Consider the following 24,270-nt stretch of genomic DNA (forward strand, 5'->3'; position numbering starts at 1 on the left):
AAAGCACATCTTTGACACCGATGACCATTTCAGATGAACTTGTATGAAGATATACTTACTTATTCCATCTCCACCAGTGCATCCTAGGATCACATTCTCTTTTACTGTGAAGGAAGATATTAAACAAGTTCCACAAAAAACACTCTTCCAGATGGGTACTTCCCCTTTCTACAATATCTGTTGCCATCTGGGCTTTAACAGGTCCCTCAGCCACGCTGTAGCTCTTCTGCTGACCCTGATCTCCATCTTCACAAGTTATTTCCCATGGGGCATGTGTCAAATGCTTTACTGAAATCAAGGCAGATCATCTCTGCTATGTTTTGTTTAGAAAATGAATTCTCATTACACACAGACATTAAGGTAGTCTGGCAAATCTACCTTTGATACATCTGTGTTGCGTTTTATTCTATTTTCCTTTTATCTCGTTACTTTAAATATTCTAATTTAAAAAAAAAACAAAAACAACTTAAATACTAGTGAGATCAAACTAACAGCTCCTGACTGCCTTCCTTCCTACTTCTTAGATGCATTTACGACGTTTTGCTCCCCTTCCCGCAACACCCAACCCAAAGTTACAGCATTAAATATGGTTAACGGTGGAGAGATGATTTCCTTTACCAGCTCTTTCATAGTTTCAGCTCACAAACTACCCTCTGTGTCACTTCAGTGCATTATATTCCTTTAATGTAGTTTCTCTTGTGGTAGAGCATTCCGCATATCTAGCAAGCATCCTGGCTTGACTACCACTTCCAATACGAACATCTTGATATCAAAGTGCTCCTTTAGTTTTTGGGTTCAATATGTTTCCTCGTCACATAAACACCCCACTTCTATCCTCACTCTTTTTAGTAATAGGACTTTAAAAAAAAAAAAAAACGTTAAGTGCTAGATTAGCATTGCTCACAAGACCCAAGGTCAGCCAATTTGGGGAGTGTTTAACACTGTTTAGATCTTTAAAGTGGAATGCATTTTACTAATAATTATTTTTTCCCCCACTTCCAACTGCATCTACCCTTTCCCAATCTTCTTTTCCTAATTCCCTTCACCCCCTTCAACTGGGCTACAATTAGTAATTTTGATGTAAATAAATTCTAGTCTCCAGTTTTCCTACTAGCAATTTTCTGTATATCATCCTTTAGGAATGACAAATCTCACAGTGCTTCTGCCAAATAAAAGGCTAGATGCCTCGGCATCAATGTTTCATAACATACTTTATGGGCTTATTACTGGTATATAGTTTCTAGTATATTTTTGGTAGATCTCAAAGCAATTTCCTGTGTTCATTTTACTGATGTAAAAAAGCCACATGCTGAAGCCTGGGTAGCAGATAAGTAGCAGAGCCAAGAGTAGCACACAAGTCTCCCAAGTATCAACCAGCCAATACCAGACTCCAAACTTATTTGTAAATGATACTGTCACAAAGTAATTTGCTAAACAAATGTATACACAAGTTTATTAATTTTGAACCATTACTAAGTACAAATACATGTGGATACCCATCTATTTCCCTATAGAGATTAAAAGCCTCTCTCCATCAGCCATTCCAAGCAGTGAGCTCTCATTGTCCTCGACGTGCATTACAACAGTGCAGCATCCTACAGGGCCAAATCCTACAATGACTGCTATTTTGTAAACTTACAAATAACATTATTATTCCTAAGACAATTCATAAATATATTGGCAGTTCTGCTTAAGTACACTAGGTAATTTATCATTAGAAAGCTGGTTGGTAACACAATCAAAATTTAGTCAAACAAGGGTGAAATTTAATCAGGTTTTCTCCATAGGAGACAAAATGGGAGAACGTTCCAGGACACTAGCATAATGCTTGATGGCTTTTTCATGCTTCAAAAGTTTTTCTTCAGGAAGACTTCCTCTGAATTCATTGGTGTATTCCTGATTCAGATTGTTGTATCTGGGAGGGAGGATAGGGAAGGAAAATACTAAAATAATCATCCTTTCCGGGATTAGCTTCACCCATTGTTTATTAGGTAATATTTTGCAAGTTACACTGCCTTCTGAGTCCTGGACTTCTAAGCAGCTAAAAAAATAGGATAATGATATGTGCTTTCCTAGGACCTTTCAGAACTTCAGGGTGAGATGTGCCAAATGGGATGCAGGTGTTAATAATAGCTGTACTGTGTCATTTTAACAAATTTAAAAAAGAAACATGCCTTTTTCCCCTCAGAGAAACTTTAATATATTTTTTCTAATTCAGAGTTTTAAAGCCTGATTTCTCCCCACCCCTAAATCAGCGTTTATCTGAATAGTTCTCACCCTTTTTTCTCCCCTCTGCGAGAATTCTTATTCAGCACAAAATGAAACAATTATATTTGACCTCAAAAAAATATATTTCATGTAGGTTTTGTGTGTCTTATTGAAAAATGAGTACCTTGATTTTGAAGTGAAATACTAATTTGAAATAAAATTTTTAAAAACTTTTTTTAAAACAAGTTTTCTCATAAAAATATGTTAAATTGTGAGTTCAACCCAATTTTATGGCCACTTTTTGACAACCAAACCCTTTTAGTTTTCAGCAGTAAATGTCACAAATGAAAATTTCATTTTACAGAAGAATAAAATCCTATTTTATGAAAGGAAGACAAAGTACATGCAGGAGAAACATTTCTAATCATGACACAGGTCACATTTAAAAGAAAAGAATGAAGAACTAGCCACCGGAATATATGGACACTTGTGTCTCAATTTACATTGAAATAATTGACAAGATGCTATGGTAATCTTTGGTGCTGCAAAGTTAGTGCTATATGCAATAGAAAAAGCAGTATTTTTCTCAAGAGTTCTAGAAGTACACTGCCCTTGGAAATTTTCTATTATAGTCATTATCAAATCACTACTTCATCAAGGTTTCTGAAAGATTTCCATAGAACTGCAGCCCAATGTCTAAGAGAGAATGCCACTCGCACGTGACCCTTCCCACTCGTGGTGACACAGGTTGCTTCCCTCCCTGTTCTTGACTACGAGTATTACTTATAACACTGACAACAGAGAGTTAACTGTGATTAAATGTTCTGGAATACAGGAGGCAGGCCAACTTTCAAACCACCCTGGATGTAAAAGGGGATTGCAGTTGTGAGTTCCTTGCATTTTACAGGCAATATACAGGCATTAAACCTAGGCTCTATAGGTGGCATAAAATTGCTTCCTGTGTGGGGGCTAATTGAGCAATTCCATTGCCTCCAGCAGAAAGTTGCTTTTATCTCATTGCCCAGTGGAGTATCAGAAAATATTTCACAGTTATTCTGTTGAAACCACTGCATACAGCGTTAGCCAGCAGCGGTCTGCCGTTTTCTTGCAACCCCTTCGGCTACCGTCCTACACTAAAGATGTAAGCTCATTGAGACAACAGCAACGTTTTCTATATATTGGTACAAAGCCAAGTGCAGTGGAGGTCAGTTCCATGACTGAGTTATCTTGGTGCTGTGATCTAAACTCCATGCCAACATATTTACGTCCTTCTGTAAAGAATAGGATGCTCTTCTTTCTTCAAGGCATTTTTATATGAATAAGACCTCTTAAATATTTAAGGCTAATTACATCAGTCTTTTTTTTTTTTTATTAACCTTACCACATAATTTTTACTGTGAAATCTCTCTCCTCAAGGCAGATGAAAAATACTAAAGTCTGAACTCTGAATGATAACATATGATCTATCACTACCAATTCTTTATTACACACTACTTTACAGGTTTTGCAAGAATTTCTACCCCTACCTACAAATGAAACATCAAGCTTTCATTTTCTCACACATACCTGTGTGCAATCGTCCAGAACCCCAGGGTGTTCACCATCATTAAGGAAGCCAAGAAGAAGAAGAATCTCTCCAATTTACCTTCATGCAGCAAGTGTGGAAACCAGTTGCCTGGCAAAGCAGACGTTTGAAGCAGAATTAGTTTACCTTGCAGGATGAGACGTGGCTCATATGAAAGACAGGAAGATAACTTTGTGTAAGACACAATCACAGCAGGTGCTTTGAACCCCCCCTGTAGCTATTCATACAGACTTCATTCTCACAGCATGTATGTTTTTTTGAGTCTACAGCGTACTTTGCTCCTGCTTTGCAAACAGGCAATAGAGATCTAGAGAAACTAAAGAACTTCCCAACAAATCTGAAGTGTACTGGAAAACCTAACTCTGCACAGCTACTACTGTAATGATTGGGACATCTTCCCTCTATATTATCCTGTGCATATAGCTAAATGAATGTCAAATGTGACAACTTTAGGCAGAGTTAGAACTAAGGTGGTCTGTAGAAATCCTTATTCACATTTCTCATGCTTTTAATAGGCCCTTCTTAAGAAAAAAAAAAAACAAACCAAACAAGAATAAAAAGCATTTGTTGAGTGCCTTGGATGGTGCTCCATTACCGAGATGCTACCTGACATTTTACTTTGCCTTTCTTTATAGCTGCCTTCAGCCGTGAGTCTACAACGTGTCTTTGTCTTGCACACAGTGTTTATTTGCATGAATCAGACCTTTTTCTACCAAGGCTTTTGGCAATAGTGTCTGGGACATTTTGGCAGCTTAAACTCCATTCAGCAGAGGACAGTACCACCTATATACACCCAGAGTCTTCCCTGCCTGTATTCTTCTGTGCTTTAGTTTGCAACTGTATTGCTTTCAGTGTTGTCCATTGCAACCAGTCTGCAAACAAGCTCAGGTAGTAAATAACTATGGAAATCAAGATGCTTAAAAAGAAAGCCAGCCCCAGTCAGTCTGCATTTGAAGACAATCAGTACCTGAAGTACCATAATCAACTATAGCAAAGACATAAAACCAAGGTGAAAAAGAAGTTACAGTAGACACAGAATATCAGAGAGAGCTCTACAGTGCTGTAACGACCTTTTACATTATTTGGGAATACAGGATATTTATTGCTTTTGAAGAAGAAAGAGAGACTGTCTGCATCAGCAAGTAGTGAAGTGCAACAGGAGCAAACACAGAGCGTGAAACAGCCGGTGCTGAGAACGTGATGCCCACACTATACACAGCTCAGAGGGGTTCACATCAAACCAGTTCCCACTAACAGCTGGAACAGATCAGGCATGAGCATTTTTTGGGTTTAGTTCCACCCAAAAGGAACGCAGGTGTTTTCTGCTCTAAGATCACTCTGTGTGCAAATCAGAGACGATCAGGAGATTCAGATCAAAAGCACACTCCTGATCTGAACTAAAACACAAGCATTGATGTGCCTAAAGTTGCCTGCCTTTTCTCCCTCGAAGTCTGGTATCAACTCCTACCCATCTAAATAGAGTGGCTATTCACCACTTGAACGACCTAAAAAGTAGAGAAGGAAAAACAGCCTTCTTTGCCATAGCCATACATCGTTGCGCTGTACAAACCTGATAGCCTTAACCGCTCTTTTGGCCACTAATGCCATCTTTAGCCATCCAATGCCATTCTTATCTTGTCAAAATTTTCTAAGAAGAGAGAAAGAGCAGTTCCACAGCCCAGGAGAGCCAGCAGTCAAAGGCTTACCCCCCCCCCCCCGCCCCATACATATATTTACATTTTTCTCTTTCCTCCACATCTTAGAGTTGTAAACACATTTCTTTCCAAAGCAGTTACCTTTAGCTCTCCCGGGATTAACAGAGGAAAACTGCCATCAGTGCAGCAGTTTTCCCTAACTCCTCCGCAGTTTGCTCTGTGCCACGTTACCTTTCTGCCTGTCACGGAGCAGCACCACCTCACCTCTGCGTGCACGGTTCCTTTTGTAGCATTATCTCAGAGCGAGTTTTAAAACGTATCATTTAACATTGTCAGTTGACTGAGCTCCTAGGTGCTATAACTTCGTTTTAGTAGCTTATAAACTTTTACTGTCATAATTCACAATCAGGTGGTTTTTCATTTCACATCCCCCAGTGGCCAATAGAAGGCACGGAGAGAGCGCGTGTATCTGATGAAAGAGAAAGCACGCATGGGGTTCGGCGCTACAGCTTGTCAAAGCAGAGTTCACACTGTCTGCTAGGTTATTTACATCGCCTAGGCTAACTATATGAGCAGCAGGAGCTTCCTAATGGAACAGTGTTTACAATGAAACCTGAACAGAAAATATGTACTTAAAAATAGTACTGAGCAATTACAAAAAAAAAAAAAAAAAAAAAGAGGAATTTAGCAATTTCTAAGAGAATGGAGTAAAATGGACCTTTGAAACTGTCTTAACATTAGCAAAGGCACCATATTGAGGCGCTGAAAGTGGGAGTGGTTGGTTTTATCAGGGTGGGAGGGCAGCCCGGCAAGCAGGAGATCTGGGTTCTGCCCCCACTTCACCACCCGTCTCCTCCATGGGCTGGGTCAAAGATCATTGCTCTGTCTCCTCTCTGCTTCTTTTAGTAATTGCCAGTATTTAAACAGTGAGGCCAGGATAACAACACAAAGCCTTTGGAAAATCCTGCATTATAAACGAGCAACAGCACAGGCAGGGCCAAAATTAGATTGGGCATGGTAAGACTCCAGCTCCCATAGCGCGCTCACGCTCTCTCCAGTTTACCGCTCTATCCAGAGCAAGGTAGGAGCAAGGCTTTCTTTTCCTTTCAGTGAGGGGCAACAAGGTTTGTCAGGGGTGCCTTTCTCTACAAAGAAACAGGGGTGGCAGCAGTTCTAGAGATACCCAGACTGTTATCCTACGCCAACAGACGTTTTCATCAGCAGATACAGCAGAGGTTAATGTAACCATTTCCTATTTTCAGCCAAAAATATTTACTTCTCACTTTTTTTTTTTCCTTCTTTTTTCCTTTTTAAATGGAAGTTGGTTTTTCATGAAAGAGGGCATAAACCTGGACTACATTTACTTCTACTTACACTCACTGCACAGAGAATCCTCTGCTGGCAGGAAGCCTTGGGAGAGCAGCCGTCAGTGTTAAAACATCAACCATGTGTTTCAGGCAGTGACACTCTTTAGACGCTTTCAGCCCTTACCCCCCTAATCCCTTCTACAGGCTGTCTGCAGACTCCAGCACCCTCCACTGACTGAGTTTGGGGTTCATACTTTCAGGATTTTACCCTCAGCCATGAACATCAGGAACTTATTGGGAAAGTTTGTTTGTTTTTTGCTGGCGTAAGATGCCCTGGGCACTACTGCGTTCGAAGAGTCCAGCACTTTCTCATCCTTGAATTCACACGCAATATGCTAACAATTCACTTTCCCCCAAAAGACACTGCCTTTGGGTTCTGTCAATCCTTTACTTTTCTATAGAGATTGCCAACAGAAGTGCCAATTACAAGGTTGGTTTGTCACATAGATAATTGCTCACTGGGAATTAACTTTCTACAACAAGTTCCTGATTTCCATTTTTATTCCAACAATGGAAATACTTTGTAGCATGAATCATCACAGAGAATCAGAAGTTTCCTTTAGCTGTGTATATTTTAAAGAGCCTTTTCTTATTGGTTAGAGGTGAATCGGTTATGCATTTCATGGCAAATTTAGAACAAATTAGAAGATTAAGTCTTAGGCAGAGTCAGTTCCTCAAGCCTGCTATACCATACGTCGTTGAAATAAAGTGCCTGGTAAACTTGCACTGACATTTTGCAGTCCTATTGATTTTGCATCAAAAATGCTCAGGTAGTACAAGAAGGAGGAATATTATACAACATCAAGAGAAGACATCTGATCCTACCAACACAGGCAGAGAAGTAGGTGAAGCAGGGATTAGGACACAGACAAAAACACTTTCCTGGGCTGCTTCTGGTGGATGACTGACAGTGACAAACTGCTGGCAATACTAGCCATCAAAGAAGATGTGGAAAGGGCTGTAAGCCGGTCTTTGACATATGCACACAAGGTATCTGTTACTATGATGGCACCCTTGGAGCTCTCAAGGGATTCACAACAAAGCCCGAAGTTGCATAGGAAGGTATTCAGTTTGTTTACTGAATAACACCATTTATTTTAGTATTGGGAAAACACAGAAGACAAAGCAAAACAGTCACATGCCAGAAGTTAGTCTATTCTGTATGATTCCCACATTTTTACAGCTATCCTGCAACCTATACTATGATTATAGAAAAACGTAATTCATATCTTAGAAGAGGATTGTATTGCCTTCCGTCATTTCATCAAGTTGGTGGGCATATATTTAGTGTTTAATCATATCCAAATTAAAGTCTCAGTCTGCCTCTAATCCTTATTAGCTAAGTAGGCACCAGTGGACACCACCATCTGGACTGCAAGAAATATCCTTTAGCTTTATCATCTTTGGTATTTAGAATCACACAAGGCTCCAAACTAAAAAAAAACCAAACGAAACAACAAACCACAACCACAAAACAACCCCGGTTCTCTAAATATAAGCAGGAAAACTGTGTCTGGGGCAGTTTCCTTCCTCTGACCTTTTTTTTTCCTTTTCTTCTTTCTTACATATTTACATTAATATTTTTAGAGAAAAGTATTCTGAAATGATTGGCATAGGAGGACAGGTTTTGTCTTGCATCTTCTTCCGTTAAAATGTTAGGAGAGGTAAGAGATCCAAAAGAAAGCAGTTTCCCAGCTTGTACTGAAAATATCACTGTCACCCGTCATCTGTTTGCACTCGTCAGATTTTTAAAAAAGTCTTATTTTATCATATTCACACCATCCTCCATAGATGCGTTAAAAATGATTAATGCAGCTTTGACTGTGACTGATATCTGATCAACTTTGCCAATAAAAACCCAAATAAAATTCTAAACTAGTGACATGAAATAGGATATAAAAATGTTTAAATTTTGTCAACACCCTCTGTGCTTCAGCACTTCAAAATACACACTGGAGGATCTACTTCACTGTATCCTGAATTGCTTCATGGCAAACATGGTCTCATTGCTTAGAGATGGGAGAACCAGAAATAGTCTTGGCTCAGGTTTTAGCGAAACAAAAATCATGGGACAAGACAAAAGCACCCGCAGCCCAAGAGTCGCACATTAAGCCTTGTTAAATCTTACAAAACCATTGCATAAACACTATCAGCTTCTTTCAGCAAAAGAGAAAGAACTTTGGTCTTCCAATATAAATAAATTAGTTCAGCTTTTTAGGGGAAAAAAAGAGTTCCAGTTGGTTTGCTTTACCCCCAGTTCCATAAAATGTCCAGATACTGAATGGTTTACAAGCTCTTTAACAGAGCTGAAAAAAATACCAAATGTGAGTAATAAGAGCTTAATTTGTGTCATTTCACCTTAATTTGACCTAAGAGAGGTCACAATTTTGTTCTTGGAAGCACTGTCATCTTTAGAGCATTCAATAGGTAACTATTAGGTTTTATAAATTAAAAAAAATATTATTTTTCTGATCTTAAGCTTTTCATCACAAGCACCAAAGAACACTGTATGAAGCGCAACGGAAGAGTTTGGAAAGAATACAAATGGAACAAGATAATTTTGTATATAACATTTCCTATCAAACTGGGAGAAAAACAAAACCAAGCCTAAATGCCTCTTTAGTTTTGTTATAGTCTATAGCCAGCTCCAGAAGTCTGATCCTAAGCCTACTTTGATTTATGAGTCAGCAGGACAAAAGTCTAGGTGGGATTAGTAGAGGAATACTCTTAAGTCCTCAGTCTGAAGTGTTGTAACACAAATGAAGATACAGGAATATCTCCATTATTTACAAGATGTGAATTGCGTGAATTGTGGTAACTTGGAATAATTAATCTCATTCAAGCAGGGAACACCGGGAAAGAGATACCCAGTGAGATTCCACTTATTTTTAGAAAGAAAATGTGAAAGCCCAATAATATGTTGTTTACATAGTAATACGGAAAGTAATCTCTAACGCTTCTAACTAGAGCAACAGAGCAAACATTAATCATTTTTCACTATATTTTCTCTAAAGCTTTTCAAGTTTTGCAAAGGACTTCCCCTATTTAGGGGCTGATTCAGTGTCCCATTACAGCACCTTAATCTGAATACAGACTGTCACTGAATCCCTTGGAAATTTAAGAGTGACTTTTATTCAGGGTAACGGTGCGGTCAATTACATCTACAGGAATGGTAGGTCTGTCAGAGTTAAAGACATGAGTTACACCTTTTTTTTCAAAGCTAAGTAGAGAAGTTTGCCACCCAACTTCATAGAATTGAGGAGTATTTTAGCCAGGAAACTTTTTCAGTTTGCTCAAAAATCTTGAGCAAAAAACATTAGAACATGGCAACTGCAGTCTGTGGAGAATTTGGACAGTTCAGGTTTTTTGGTCCACACCAGGACAAGAATTCGAAGACTCTGATAAAACAGTATTTCTGGCAAGAAATGAACATTTTCTTTTTTGAATCAATTAAATGTTTTCATATAGACTTACAGAAAAAGAATAAATCACCTTGATATAAAATTAGACAAAAATCTACTGAATTGCAAGCCAAATGCAAAAATTGATTTCCTCTATCACTCTGTATAAAAATATTCTATAAAGGAATAAATTACGTATATAGTGGCACACATAGTAAAAATGTTTTGATGCTGACATTATGCTTAATTATTTTATAAATATTTAATTATACCCAAAGTCAAATTGCAGTAAAATATGTCAATTTTACTAAACCAAAATATTTCAACCTTATAAAAATTAAATAATTTCCACACTTTTGGGGGGAGGGGAAGAAAAAACATCAGCAACACAGTCTTTCTTGAAGTGTTAGTTTCATTGAACCCATATTACCCAATGAAAAAAAATCTGTTCCACTGGGTGACACTCAAGGAGCTCTGCTCTTCACACTGGATGCCTTGGTACTTAATAGTTCTTTGCCTGATTAATTCGGGTAAGCATTCCTGGTTTTTTACCCATCTCTAGGTGATGCTTTTATACCTCATAATAAAATTTTAATTGAATTGTTAACTTAAAAACAGCACTGCATGTCAAAGAACCATTCGTTTGTTCAGATCTTGCAAGTAGGAATTAAAATTTCTTGTCATATTTTCAAAAAAACCCACTTCCCCTTGTTTTAGGTAAGAAAGAGAAGAACACAAAACTTAACCATGAGCAGTTACAAAATTCTGCAGCCGTGGTAATTGCAATGGTGTTGTGCATCGGGGCCAGCAGTTGTGCTCTATAAGAGAACAGTTCTCTGTAACACAGTAACAATGAAGCTTATCAATGGAAAGCATCTTTAGAAGTACTGCTTCAGCAAGTGGAACTATTTCAGATATGTGAAAAAAGGGATCCCCATCCTTTGGTTCAAGAACTCAAGTGCTTTATTTTTTAAATTTACTTCTGAAACAAGTCTTTTCTGTATAGAACAAAGATTCACCAGCAAAGGAAAAAAGACTTTAAGAAACTCTTGGCCTATCTTGAAAGTCAGCAACCCAGGAAAATCTCCAGTTCAGGGCTTACACTAAATACTCCTTAACAGGCTGAATCTGAAATAACTCCTTTTGAAACAGTAAGTTCTCTGGGAATCGCAGTATTCCTCTGCAAAAAGCACAGAATTGTCACAGAATCTGGTGCTTCCAGTAGCTGGGCAAAAGGAGAGGCGTAAAGGAGGCAAGAGAGAAGCAGTGGGTCTAGGGGAACAAATTCCCTAAACAGCTTTGAAACACTCAACCCAACCTCCTTTCCCCTCCAACACTGTGGAGCAGAAAGGCAGGCATGTTCTCCATTCTTTGAAGCACTAATCTTGCTCTCATGGCCAGAGGCTTCCACATAAGCGTGGCTAACGTGAACGTACTTCTTCACGAACATAAAAAGGAGCTTCCTAGACAATTTATTTTCTTGCCTTCCAGAACAGAAGTATAGAGATTGGAGGTGAGGGTTTCCTGCAAAACGCCATCCTCTAATTACTCCAACTATCAAAACTAAGATGACTCATTAAAATTGGATGAATACAGCTGGAAGGCTATTTCCTATCTTAATTCCATCTTAATTGTGAGAGCAAATCAATAAAACTTTGGCATCCCCTTTAATTCTGCTGCCTAATTCTCCAAATCAATAATATTAGAAAACTGCTCAGGAACACTGGTCATGAGCATATTCTTACCTTGAGTGCCTGCGTGGGCTGTCTGAACAAAGAAAGCTCCCATAAAGCAGCCAGCTCCATTAAAGAGAGTTAAAAAATGCATGGAAATCCCTCTAATTCTTTCTGGCACAAGCCGGAATGAAAGCAAGGAACCTTAGAAAGGAAGCAGATACAGCTACAGGTTAAAAAAAAAAAAGTAAATGATGGTAGAAGATAGATAAGACAGAAAAAAATCCAAAGTGTCTCTAACAGGGACTTTCCATATTTTACACAGAGAACGTACTTGCTGCAGAAGGGCAATCAGATGTGTTAGTATGCACCCTATTAACAAAAGACTATCTAAACTGTTCAAATGAATCTCCATAACAAACTATCCCACATACAACTATTGGTTGTACGTAAAGATCTTTCACCCAGACAGTTGCTTTCACCTTTTAAAACCTCAGGCATAGCAAGACAAGAGAAACACCACCACAGTCAGCCAGCCTGAAGACAGCAGATGTGATATTTAACTGCAGGACAGCAGGACCTCCTATGCTAGAGCCAATGCAGCGTGGCCACTAGTAAATACTTCCAAAAATCCAGAGCTAGCTCTACCTTAACTTGGACAGTTACCTTGCTTTAACTTAAGGCTTGACAATGCTCCTCTTCCCCAGAGAGCAACCCCCAGAGTCACTGACTAATTTTTAAGACATTGTTCTTCACTTTCTTGCTAGAAGACTAAACCAGAAGAAGCAACAGCTTTGGTGGCGAGGGGGAGCTCTAGCATGCCATTGTAGCATGGATGACTATAAATAATCCCACCAGTTGTAATTTGGCTCAACTAGGTTAGAGTAACAGTAAGTCTTTATGATAGCTGTTCTTTTTTAGTAACTTTCCCTGATTATCAAAACCTCGTTTCCTAATTTCACATCTTGAGCCCTCATCCACACTTGTTCTCCAAGCCCCAGTGCCTCCTACAACCTGCTTTATTAGTTGAGTTTGAATGACCTCCAGCTTGAGAAACTTGTCAGCAGAGGATCCTATTTGGATGCTGAGTTGCCTGAAGCATCTCTGAATACAAATGAAACCATACAATCACCATCTTCCACCCTTTTTAATTTGGATGTCCAAATGAGAGCTTTGGAATCATATTAAAGAAAAGAAAAAAAATACCACGGGCAGTGTTTTTTCCTCATTCACAATAGGAACCAAAAGCCTGAGGGCAAGGGAAAGCAGGTTAGCCTGGGACACCATCTGTAGATGCAACAGTACAGTCTGAAACATTGTACAGTCAGTGTCCTAGCTAATTTGAATCACTAAGAGCCTAAAAAGTTTTGGTTATTCCTCCCTTCTAAGAGCAGGGGTGCAAAACGTGCATCTTGGCCAAATTCAGCTTGGGTAATTGCATCCTACTTACCTAAATTACCCCTGCTGTTTGAATTGCAAACTCCGTTCCTCGCTTCTCCCACGGTGCTGCTGTGAACTGTTAAACAGCTGCTGCATTTCACCCTGGAGACTATTGCATTTCATCGGTGGGTGAAGTGATCCCCAATATATCCTTTAACTAACAGAGCTGTTTGTTACAGGCTTCCCATTTCTAAGTGCTTTGAGACATGTTGATGGGCAGATGATATTCTTGCAGTACTTCAGCAAAGACTGCAAATCTGCTAACCCTTTGTAGGGCAAAGCAGTTACAGACCGAGCACCAGACGGCTGGGACACTGGCAGCGTCACACAGCTGGCTTCCCATCACCGGCAAGCTCATGCACTGTGGGGGCAAATGCCTGCTAACGTTGTCCCACAGGATGGAGTTGTTTTGGGGTGGTATTTTGGGGGGTTTTTTGGAAGGATTTTGTGGTGGGTTTTGGCTTTTGTTTTTTTCTTTTAAAACATTGGGCTTTAAGAGAGTAATTTCCCAGTTTAAACCAAGCTAGGGTACAAATTCAAGCTGTCAGAGTCCTGTGAGAGCTTACATTCTAACACTGTGGAGGAGAGGAATTATTTTATCATTGTTTTATTTTATTTTTTTAAAGACTACCTCAGTGCTAGGGAAACATTAAATGCTGATACTATTCTAAGAGCTGCTCATGCCACCTGAAGCAGATGATTATATAAAACTCCTATCAACAAAATAATGAAATATATTGTATAACACAACTGTAAGTATCAGGGCTCAAATGTAGATTAAGAGTTCAGTATGCCAAATTTAGCTCCTCTAACCAAACACTTCAGAAATGAGATATCTCCTCTCTTCCCTCTGATTACAAGTGTGAACACTTCTGTCTTCAACTTGGATCATGTACTTTCAGGTCAAGTAAATTATTATGATAATTGAATTTGACCTTCTGCATAACAAAGGCAGTAAAATGTCAGGAAAGGTGAAACAACTATTTAAGTGTCTAGGCTGTCATTACCATCCATGGAGAACCACTGAATGGTTCCTGAAGAGCAATTCAGTCCAAATTGCAGCAGAAACCTAGAGCTTCGTTCAGTAGCCTGAATACAGATGCCCAGTGCTGCCTGAAATGCTCAACGCACCTTAGCCATCTGCACGGGGCTGTCCGATAAGGTGCAAGACCTACGAGGAAAACCATGCTCTTCTCCAGCAGCAGCTGGAGGCCACATAGGTACCGTAAAGAGCCTGCTTGCCCCGCGTGCATAGCCTAGGAACTCCATGACAAATGGTGCCAGACACCTATGTGTGGGCAAGTGAATGGAGGCCTGCGTCCCCATCGACTACAGTAGTAACATACTATATTAGGTACCTACCTTTAGTTTTCTACATGCAAGTCTCAAATTCAGACTTAGTTCCATTTACCCGGGTTCCTGAATTGCACCTCTGACTGCAGCTCTTAGCAAGATGCTTAATCTTTATTCAAACGTGGAAGACAACCTTTCTTCCTAAGAAATTCTAATTACAATCCTTTAAAAAGATTAAAAAAAAAAAAGGAAAAAAAAAAAGGAAAAAAACAAACCAAGACGGAGCTTTATTTCTTTTCTAAAGGCTAATGTCATCTTCCAGTCATTGGACTTCTGTTGTGTCCCAGCGCACTAGATTAAAAAGCCTTATTCTACCAGCAAGATTCTTCTCTTGCTTCTGCATGAGAAGACTGTAAGCAAGCCACCTCCTAACCTTTTTTTTTGTTAAGCTAAACAGAGAAGGCCACAGTTTTCAGTTACACTTAGCCTGTAACCTAGAAACCACATTACCTGCCTAGAAACCTGTCTCAGTTAAGTACTTGAGAGCTATCAGATGAAGGGGCATTATGAAAGTGCTAAGTATTTAAAACTAGGGAAAATTACCTTTTTAGTGACAGACTGTGACCCACAGCTCTCAGTAATCTTAGAGTGTAAGAATGAAGCTGAGACACTGAAGTTATTTCCTGCTCTTAAATAAAAATCTGAACATTTCTGGGGTTGTATTGGAACAATAGACACTCAATCTGTAGAACTGAATGCCTGCAGAGATCAGCTAGTCAATTACTTTAACCGTGCCTCTTTAAGTGAATGTTGATTAGATTATTTTTATAATACTAATATTTTTTAAAGCTCTGCAAAGTAAAACACTGGTAACCACTCTGCATGCTCCTCAGAAGAAAATAAGCCTCAGGAATGTCAGTGTAGATGTGGAAGGGTAAATTATGGAAGGGAGAGAAGGTTCAGACTCACAATCAAGAGTGCGTCTACATAGTTTATGTATGGCAGGCGTGAGCTAAGCTCTGCCTGTGCTCTGCAAAACAGGAGTGTTTATCTCTGGCTCCATGCCACAAGTTAAGGCATGATGCTCTGTGCAGGCACGTTCGCATGACTCCCAACTGGAGCACAAACAAAAATCTTGCATCTGCCTACAATATTCTCCAGGTTAGCCTGTCAGTTGAATCGTGTTACCCGCCTGCATATGCTCTGTGTCAGTGAAAAACATGTAATAATTCTGTTAGCTGGGTCCACAAATGAAAAGGGTTAAGCTAAATTGCTTCACCTTGCTTTGACTGTGGCCTAAAAAGTGCTCATAGACCGTAACCACAGCTTAGCTGTCATGTGTGTATTTGTTCTGTCTCAAGAAAATCATCACAGAAAAGTTCAGGTCAGAAGGGACCTCAGGAGCTCATGCGGTCCAGCCCCTGCATGAAGCAGGTTCAGCTTCAAGACCAGTCACGCATCCGAGCCCAGAGTCCCACCACTCCGATCATCCTCCCCGCTGAACGGTGGATGATGCACCCCAGGGACCTGACCAGGCTGTGTCACCTTCCAGTTAATCTGAACAACGTCATTGCCCACTGAGTTACAGCCAGCAAGACAAATTATGCTACTGTGAAGCAGGTAAAGCACAGATCTGCTCATTAAGCCCGAGGAAGAGAGCCAGGGATAACATATCAGATGACAGTAATTATTTTTAGGAAGCTGATATAATTCTCTGTGAATCAGGACACTCTCGCTTTAGCCTATTAGATTTTACTTACAGGAGGGAGTTACCAAAGCTTCAGCTACTCCAAGTAGAATGTACTGAGGAGCTAAGTGGAAGCACGGCATGGAAGACACCAGGAGAACCTCCTCGGAAAGTGTCTGCTCCACCTGAGGGAAGTGCTTTCGGTGTATTTCAGAGAAGCCAGCAACCATCACAGAAAGTGCAGCAGATAACTGACCTACAACTGGGTAAAGAGCACAGACAGCATTCACCAAGGTTGTAGTTATAGGATTATCATGTATTTAGAATGACGCAGAATCCCAGGAGATGCAAAAGAAGCTTCCCCTCTTCTTCCCCCTCCACAATACATCCTTTCTGGACACAAACATGGACAAAGAGTACTTGCTACACCACAAGCCTAACTATAAATATATGGCAAAGGGACACCAGCTCACCATAGAAAGACTTTAGGGATACAGAATAAATGAGAGAGGAAAAACTTTTCTAAAGAGCAAAGTCACAAAGAACAACTTTTTTTTGAAGATTGGGAGAGGTAAGAAAGGAGGAGAGAAAGAAAAGGTGGCAGCTCTTCCAGGTATCACAAGAGATTGGGTGGGAATAAGACTACCAAGAGGGGAAATGCTCCTATTCAAGCAACAATAAGATTCTGAAATATGCACATACACCATATGCTTTCATAGAATCATAGAATAGCTTGGATTGGAAGGGACCTTTAAAGGTCATCTAGTCCAACCCCCCTGCCATGGGCATGGACATCTGCAACTAGATCAGGTTGCTCAGAGCCCCGTCCAACCTGACCTTGAGTGTTTCCAGGGATGGGGCATCTACCACCTCTCTGGGAAACCTGTGCCCTCATTGTAAAAAATTTCTTCCTTTTCTCTAGTCTAAATCTACCCTCTTTTAGATTAAAACCATTGCCCCTAGTCCTGTCGCAACAGGCCCAGCTAAAAAGTCTGTCCCCATCTTTCTTATAAGCCCCCTTTAAGTACTGAAAAGCCACAATAAGGTCTTCCCAAAGCCTTCTCTTCTCCAGGCTGAACAACCCCAACTCTCTCAGTCTTTCCTCATAGGAGAGGTGTTCCATCCCCCTGATCATTTTCGTGGCCCTCCTCTGGACCCGCTCCAACAGGTCCATGCCTTTCTTGTGCTGAGGGCTCCAGAGCTGGACGCAGCACTCCAGGTGGGGTCTCATCAGCGCAGAGTAGAGGGTCAGAATCACCTCCCTCGACCTGCTGGCCACGTTTCTTTTGATGCAGCCCAGGATACGGTTGGCCGTCTGGGCTGTGAGTGCACATTGTCAGCTCATGTCCAGCTTTTCATCCACTACTACCCCCAATATGCTTTACTCATTTTTTTTCTATACAAAAAGAAGTCGTGCAGGCAGTTGAAGTACTGGATTTCTAAGGCTGCAGGCCATGGTAGATGGGAGAGAAAAAGATCAGCAGTGCATATCACACCATGGAGATCAAGCATTCCTACATTTTCTCCTTTCCCTCCACTATAGAGTTCTCCTGACCTACTTTTGAAAGTTTGTTGGATAGTGCACTGGCTGGCCTGTTTAACATTTTAAGATGAGATGAGCTGCATTACTTGAAGAGATAACCTCCAGCTAAGTGTTTACACATAAGCCGTTGGACTACAATTGCCTCCTGCCTTCTTCAGTTGTCCTGAAGAAGTATTACTGCATGATCCATAATATACTGGATCCATAATACATTTCAATATATTACTGCACATGGAGTCTTACTGCCTGCCTCAGCGGTAAGGCACAAGTACAAGTACTGCACAAGCACATAAGTCAGGAAAAACACCGCTGTGTTTAGCCTCATAATGCAAGAAAAAGCTTCTAATAAGCTCAGATGTATTTTAAATACCTCACACTTCCCCACACATTGCATAGAGGATGCTATTTAAATGTATTATTTTATATTTTTTGATGTTGAAAATATGAAATGGTTGTAGCCTCTCAGAAAAGTGTCCTGGTTTCGGCAAAGTTTTCAAGTAACTCTCCTGAACTTGAAACATTTATACTTCTGACGTTTTGAGCTCCCATTAATTTTGACTAAGTTTACGATTCCTCAGCATTTCTAAGCTATAATGTAAGTACAGGTGTGAGAATTTGGTTTCTTTTGACAGCTTTGGCTCAAATACCTGGTCTGTGCACTGCTTTCCCCATAAGAAACCTCATCTCACTTCATGACTGGAAATTGTCACACTTACTAGATTTGATGTCAACATTCAAAGGCTTTTGTTTCATTTTATATTTATAATGTATATAAAGTTTGTCTCTTTGGGTGCCAGGACAGAAGAGGCAAAAAACTCATATAGCTAAGTGGCCTTAACTTTGTTATTTTTTTGCATACATCTGTGTTTCTTCTCTCAGCAGCAAACTCTCACACCCTTCCAGCAAACTCTCACACCCTTCCACCAGTACAGTTTTCCTGCATTTTCAGAACTTTAAATACCCTCCCCTCCACCTAACCTGAGGCCTGGAAGCTGTTTTGCTGTTAAGGTCCCTCTAGTGCTTAACAAGAGCATCAATGAATTATTGCTTGAAAATTGGTGAGAGGGCATTCAACAGCGTTTTCTGGCCAATGCACCTTATCAAGACCAGGTATAAAGTCCTCAAGGAGCTTCTTGTAATCTACCAAAGCAAGAGTTCTCCCAGTGAAAAATTATATTAGTACTGAAGAAGCCTCAAGCAGTTTAATGTTACTACACAGTCCTATATTTTAAGCATTTTCCTTACTAAAAGCCAAAACATTTCAGAGAAAGTAACCTCTGAATGCCCAACAATTGTAATATTTCTTTTAAGACATTATGTGGCAGAGGAAGAAACTGAGAGCTGTGGAAACCTGGTTTTCCTCCTACCTCTTCTCCCTTTAGTCCTCTTCAAAATAAGCACTTTGGAATGACCACCTGAGGCTTCGGTTTTACAGGTGAACAGGCTGTTTTAGGAACACTTGGGGCTGATTCTAGGACAAGGTAGTTTATATTATCTAGAGACTAAGGTTGTATTGGACCCTTGTGATTACCTAATCTCATATTCTGAGTAAAACAGGTCAAAAAGCTTTCCTGTAATTAATACTTGTTCAAACTAGAACATTTTTTAGGGAGAAATGGTCATCCTAAATGAAATAGACGTTGGGCTGGAGGCTTGCTTTTGTGTACTGTATGGAGAGCTATTCCCCACATCACTCTTGGATGGAGTAAATCCAAGATTTATAAGACATTTCAGTATAATCAGGCATTAAGAATATTAGAGCAAGAACTTCTATGGCTCTATGCCTGTAGCTGTTGGACAATTACCCAGCAAACACACACCTTCAGTTCTCTGCTGAATCTTCTACACTATTGACTAAATCAAATAGCATAAAATATATTAAAAAAACCCAACAGAACAACTATGAAACTGGAAAAACTAAGTTTGCCAAATACTCATGTTTTCATAAAGAGGTCCAGATACTCAATATATTTGGGACACAATCTAAATTCACTTTAAGATTTTAATGTTTTTTAGCTTATACCTAATTTACAAATAAACCAACAACTATAGTGAAAGTAATATAGATTACAGTTTTCATGTAGATTCTTAATGGAGAGCAATCAGATATTTCAGTTCAACATTGTCTATATGGTTCATCCTTGAAAACTGTTATTCTTAACACACTGAAAATTTCCAGAAAACTATTTAAATTTCTTCCTCTTACAAGACTTGAATTAAAATATAGTTATATGCTGGCTTAACACCAACAGTCTATTTACACTTTCAATTTTGTTCCTGAAAATAATTGTGAACCTAATTAACTATTGGCAAAAATATTGGCACTTAGAGGTCTACCATATTTGCAGGTGCAGTCATATACTTGGATATCTAAAGCCATTGCCTGTACTTACAGGTATTTTTATGCCTCAGGTAATTTATCACCCCTAACAGGAGGCTATTTTAATAAATGAAGCTATTAAGAATAAACCACTGCATATATTTTACTGCTGTTCAACATAACAGGGTAGAACATTAATACTAACTTGAAAATTCCATGGTTTTAAGGAAAATTATTATCTGAATGTGCTTTTTGTGTTTTAATGCAGATGTTATTTTAAAAACTAGGGTAATTGCAACCTGCTGTGTTATATGTATCTGGTTTGTATAAAACTTAATAACACTCTTAATTAGGCTAATTTAGTCAGATTAATACCTCTGTGTGTGTCAGTACTCACTGTGCTGCTTGCCATGGGGCATAGAATTAATAGTAGCATACTGAGAAAATAGTAGTTTATAAATATTTTTGTCTGAGGTTTGTAATGCAGGCTGGAAGATAAAAAATGTAGGAAGTTTAATGATAGTATCTATGAAAGGGAATAGTTTTAAGTGAATGCAGAATGGAAGCTGCTTTTCTGGTGGTACTACATGTAGCTGATATCGGAAGAGGGTTGCAGATCCCTCCAGATCATTACTTCTAGGCTATGAGTTTCTCTGAAATGAGCGCCAATCCTGACTTTACAACGCTTACTGTTGAAAATGCTGGGACTCGCAACAGAGAAGACTTCTTTGTACCTCTTCTATAAGAATGAGAGAATATTCACTTCTGTAGATGCCTCTTCGGTTTACTTTAAGTGAGTGTACAATAAGGTATGTTTCAGTTTAGGTTTTTAATAAATAAAATTATTAAACACCTGGACAATTATCCCATACTAGATATTCAAATGAAAATTCTAGAAGTAGAGAGGAAAGCTGTACCTCTCCAAGTAACCTTCCACCTGTGAAGTGTTCAGCCTGCTCAATGGGAACCGCAATCCAGTGATATGCATCCATTTGTTTTACATAGTTGTCTGCATGTTTTCTTTTGTTCGTCAGTTCTAAAAACACCTATTGCAGACCCAGAATTAGACTAGATACTTTTATTTCACTTGGAATGAAACTGGAATAAACTTACTAGTGATAATACAATTTCACTCTTATAAGCTGCAGTCCTAATGTTGATGCAGTTCTAGCATAAAAATGTAAGAAAAACAAACACTTTATCCGTAATCTACTTATTTAAATCCAAACTCATCATTTTGAGCAACAGAACATTTCTCCAGTATCAGAGAGCAATTGAAGGACTCTCCCATCCCCAAAAAAGACTTCCAAAGTAAATTAACCTTCCAAAAGTTAATGGATAAAAAAATATGTAGAAGAGAATCAAATCAGAGTAAGTCTCAAGCCTAAATGGTTAGTACTGTTTCTCTCACATACAACTAGATGTCATCCTAAGGAATTGGTGAGTGGGTCTCAAAATTTTTTATTTGTCAGAAGAGCCTCAATCTCTGTCCTAAACAAAAGCTATCCACTTTTTCTTTATATTGAATATGTTTTTTCAGGACTGTCTTTTCAACAATTCCTTTGAAACTTATTCACCTCTGAGAGTCATCCCAAAACAAGTCCATCTTAATATTTATAGCCAGAAATAATTGTATAGGATCATCCATCACCTACTGCAGTTTCTCTTTCAAAAACAGAATACATATCAAAACTGTATAAACACATGTACTTTATACGTACCAATATAAATTGTTGGAGAATGTCCAGTGTCCTTGGAACTAAAGAGACACGAGTTAATGCATTCCAAAATAGGAACAAGAATCAGTAGTGGCACAATGCTTATCACATTCATTGCTGCAACTGGCAAGACAAATCCACTGAAATTCAAGTTGGAATTCATGGTTTGGAGATAATATCCTGAAGGAATCTGAATTGTAGAAGAAAAACCCACTCCATTAGTACACCAGTTACCTTTCATGGATAAAATTTTTTACTATATTTGGAAACTTCTCCAACTCTTTTCCTTCTGGAGAAGCCACAGTAAACCAAATACCTGCTAGCCAAAAGGAATGATGAAAGCCTTTCAGATAGTGACATTCTCATTCTCTGCCAGAATGTAACATTTTCTTTCTATTTCATTTGCTCCTCAGTTAAACTAATGGGCTGCTGCTTAGATTTGTTAATTTGATCATTCCTAGTTAGAGCTATCAGCCAATATACTAAATGGTTCTGCCTAATACTTTAGTCACTACTTCTTCATAGACAGTGCTTAACAGAACAGAATTTTAGAGTACCAAGATGCAGGGTTATTTTGAACTTCTGATTGTGTGAGTAATTTTTAAGACACTCTTGCCAGCACACAGCTTTAAAAGCTGCAGGGAAGGAAGATTTGTCCACAGTCTTAGAACCAGCATAATGTGACTGGCACCCATAGCAGCTATGTAGAGGACTCCCTTTTACTTCTGGGAATCGAAAACAGAAAAAACGAATAATCAGATGAGCAACCCACCAATGGCAGTCATCAGGGTATGAAATTAAGTAGATTTGTAAGATTGTCTCTCACTTCAAGAGCAAATAATTTTTTCTGCTTGTGTGACGCGCTACAGAAGATCTGTTGAGTTTATTTAGAAAATAAAACAAAACAACCAACAAAACCCAAATAAACCACAATGGCTGCTACCAACAGATTTTTCAGGGTTTTTTTTTGAGGAAGTTCATTAACTAAGCATTGCAATTTCATGTGCAGCTGGGAGTTATAATCCACTCCATTTTACAGACTGAAGGGAAAGGAAAGAGAGGTAACTTGAGCAATTCATAGAGTACAGCCATGACAGAACTGGATGTAGAACTGGTTTCTTTATTTCTGTTTTTAGAGAGTTCTGGATTGCCGCAGTATTCTGGATAGCTCTTCAACAAGACTGGCAATGCCAAATCCAGGTAGAATATATAGCTGTCTGAAAATTAATGTATAGTTACTAACTGAGCTGATCTAGGGTTTCTCATCAATGGTTATAGTCAACCCTACTCACTGGGAGTCTGTTCAGTGCTAAAGAATTACTCAAGTGCTGGGTCTTAATAAAAATATTTTTCAGCTACGTTCCACTCCAGAAGAAGATATAAATTGTAAAAGGATGAATAAATGGCAACAGAACTATGAAAGATCAGAATTGAGCCAAATTTTGTTAGTTCCTTCTTTCCACTGCCTATTGCAAATCAGAATTGACTTCTTAATAGGAATTAAAATATCTTCAACATGAATCACAGACACTGAAAGCTGTTAACTTAATAATATGGAGAAAATACTATTAATCCTTACAAAAAAGATACTGATCTATCGCCTAGTCTAAGAAAGAGCCTTAAACTTACTGGAAATTTTGCCGAAGGAATAAAAGTAATCTCTTTCAGCAGTGCAAATACTTCTATCTTTTCTAGATGTATACCTGATTATTACAACTTCAATTAATGATATCTGGTTCATTTCCATCTGGTCATTAATGCATACCCTCTGCCATATGTCTGCATTTGTTGGTTTAGGGTGGTTTTTTTTTGTTTGCTTGCCTTTTTGTGCTTTTGGGGGGTGGGGAGGGAAGAGGAGAAAGAATGAAGCAGATGGATGAGAATGTAGAATGATGGCAAGAGGGAGTGTCAATAAAGCAGTATACACTACATATTTGTAAGAATTTCCTTAAGCAGCATTTTAACACCAATTAGTAAAAATGAATTTCCAAGCCAGCTCATAAATTTGTTATGCCACTTGCCAAGGGGTAAGCTACCTCAAACTCCTGCTTAGCCAGGATCATCCAGATAGAAATGAATCTGAAGGAATCACGTTAGCTTAAGTAGCTTCTTGACACATTTACATTTATATAACATACACGCAATCAGAAGTGGAAAGAACCACGTAGCCTAATAGAGAGGCTGTGAAAGGACTGTTTCTTTCCACAAATGGAAAACCACCCATTTCCAGTGTAGGCACACTACCCACATAATCCCACCAAAACAGTAAGAGAAATATGCAACCAAAAGAGCAAATGAAGATTTTCTACCTCTCCCAAAAAGTGAGTGAACATTTAAGAAATTGGAAAATTAATTTTTTTCAAAAGAATGCTGAGCCTGA

At 39.0% G+C, this 24,270-nt stretch overlaps 1 protein-coding gene across 1 annotated transcript in view; it reads right to left on the reverse strand.

The window, feature by feature from the left end:
* Window positions 1-1,770: 1,770 nt before the first annotated feature.
* Window positions 1,771-24,270, reverse strand: part of SLC15A5 (solute carrier family 15 member 5) — a 36,778-nt gene continuing 14,278 nt past the window's right edge. Inside the window, exons 5-9 of the mRNA XM_075163671.1 lie at window positions 21,894-22,080; window positions 16,383-16,571; window positions 11,962-12,093; window positions 3,775-3,883; window positions 1,771-1,915 (exon numbers count right to left, since the gene is read on the reverse strand). Coding sequence (XP_075019772.1) covers window positions 1,771-1,915; window positions 3,775-3,883; window positions 11,962-12,093; window positions 16,383-16,571; window positions 21,894-22,080 — 762 coding nt within the window. The remainder of the gene's footprint in view (window positions 1,916-3,774; window positions 3,884-11,961; window positions 12,094-16,382; window positions 16,572-21,893; window positions 22,081-24,270) is intronic.

This window comes from Calonectris borealis, chromosome 1, assembly GCF_964195595.1.
Source record: "Calonectris borealis chromosome 1, bCalBor7.hap1.2, whole genome shotgun sequence".
Classification (NCBI taxonomy): domain Eukaryota; kingdom Metazoa; phylum Chordata; class Aves; order Procellariiformes; family Procellariidae; genus Calonectris; species Calonectris borealis.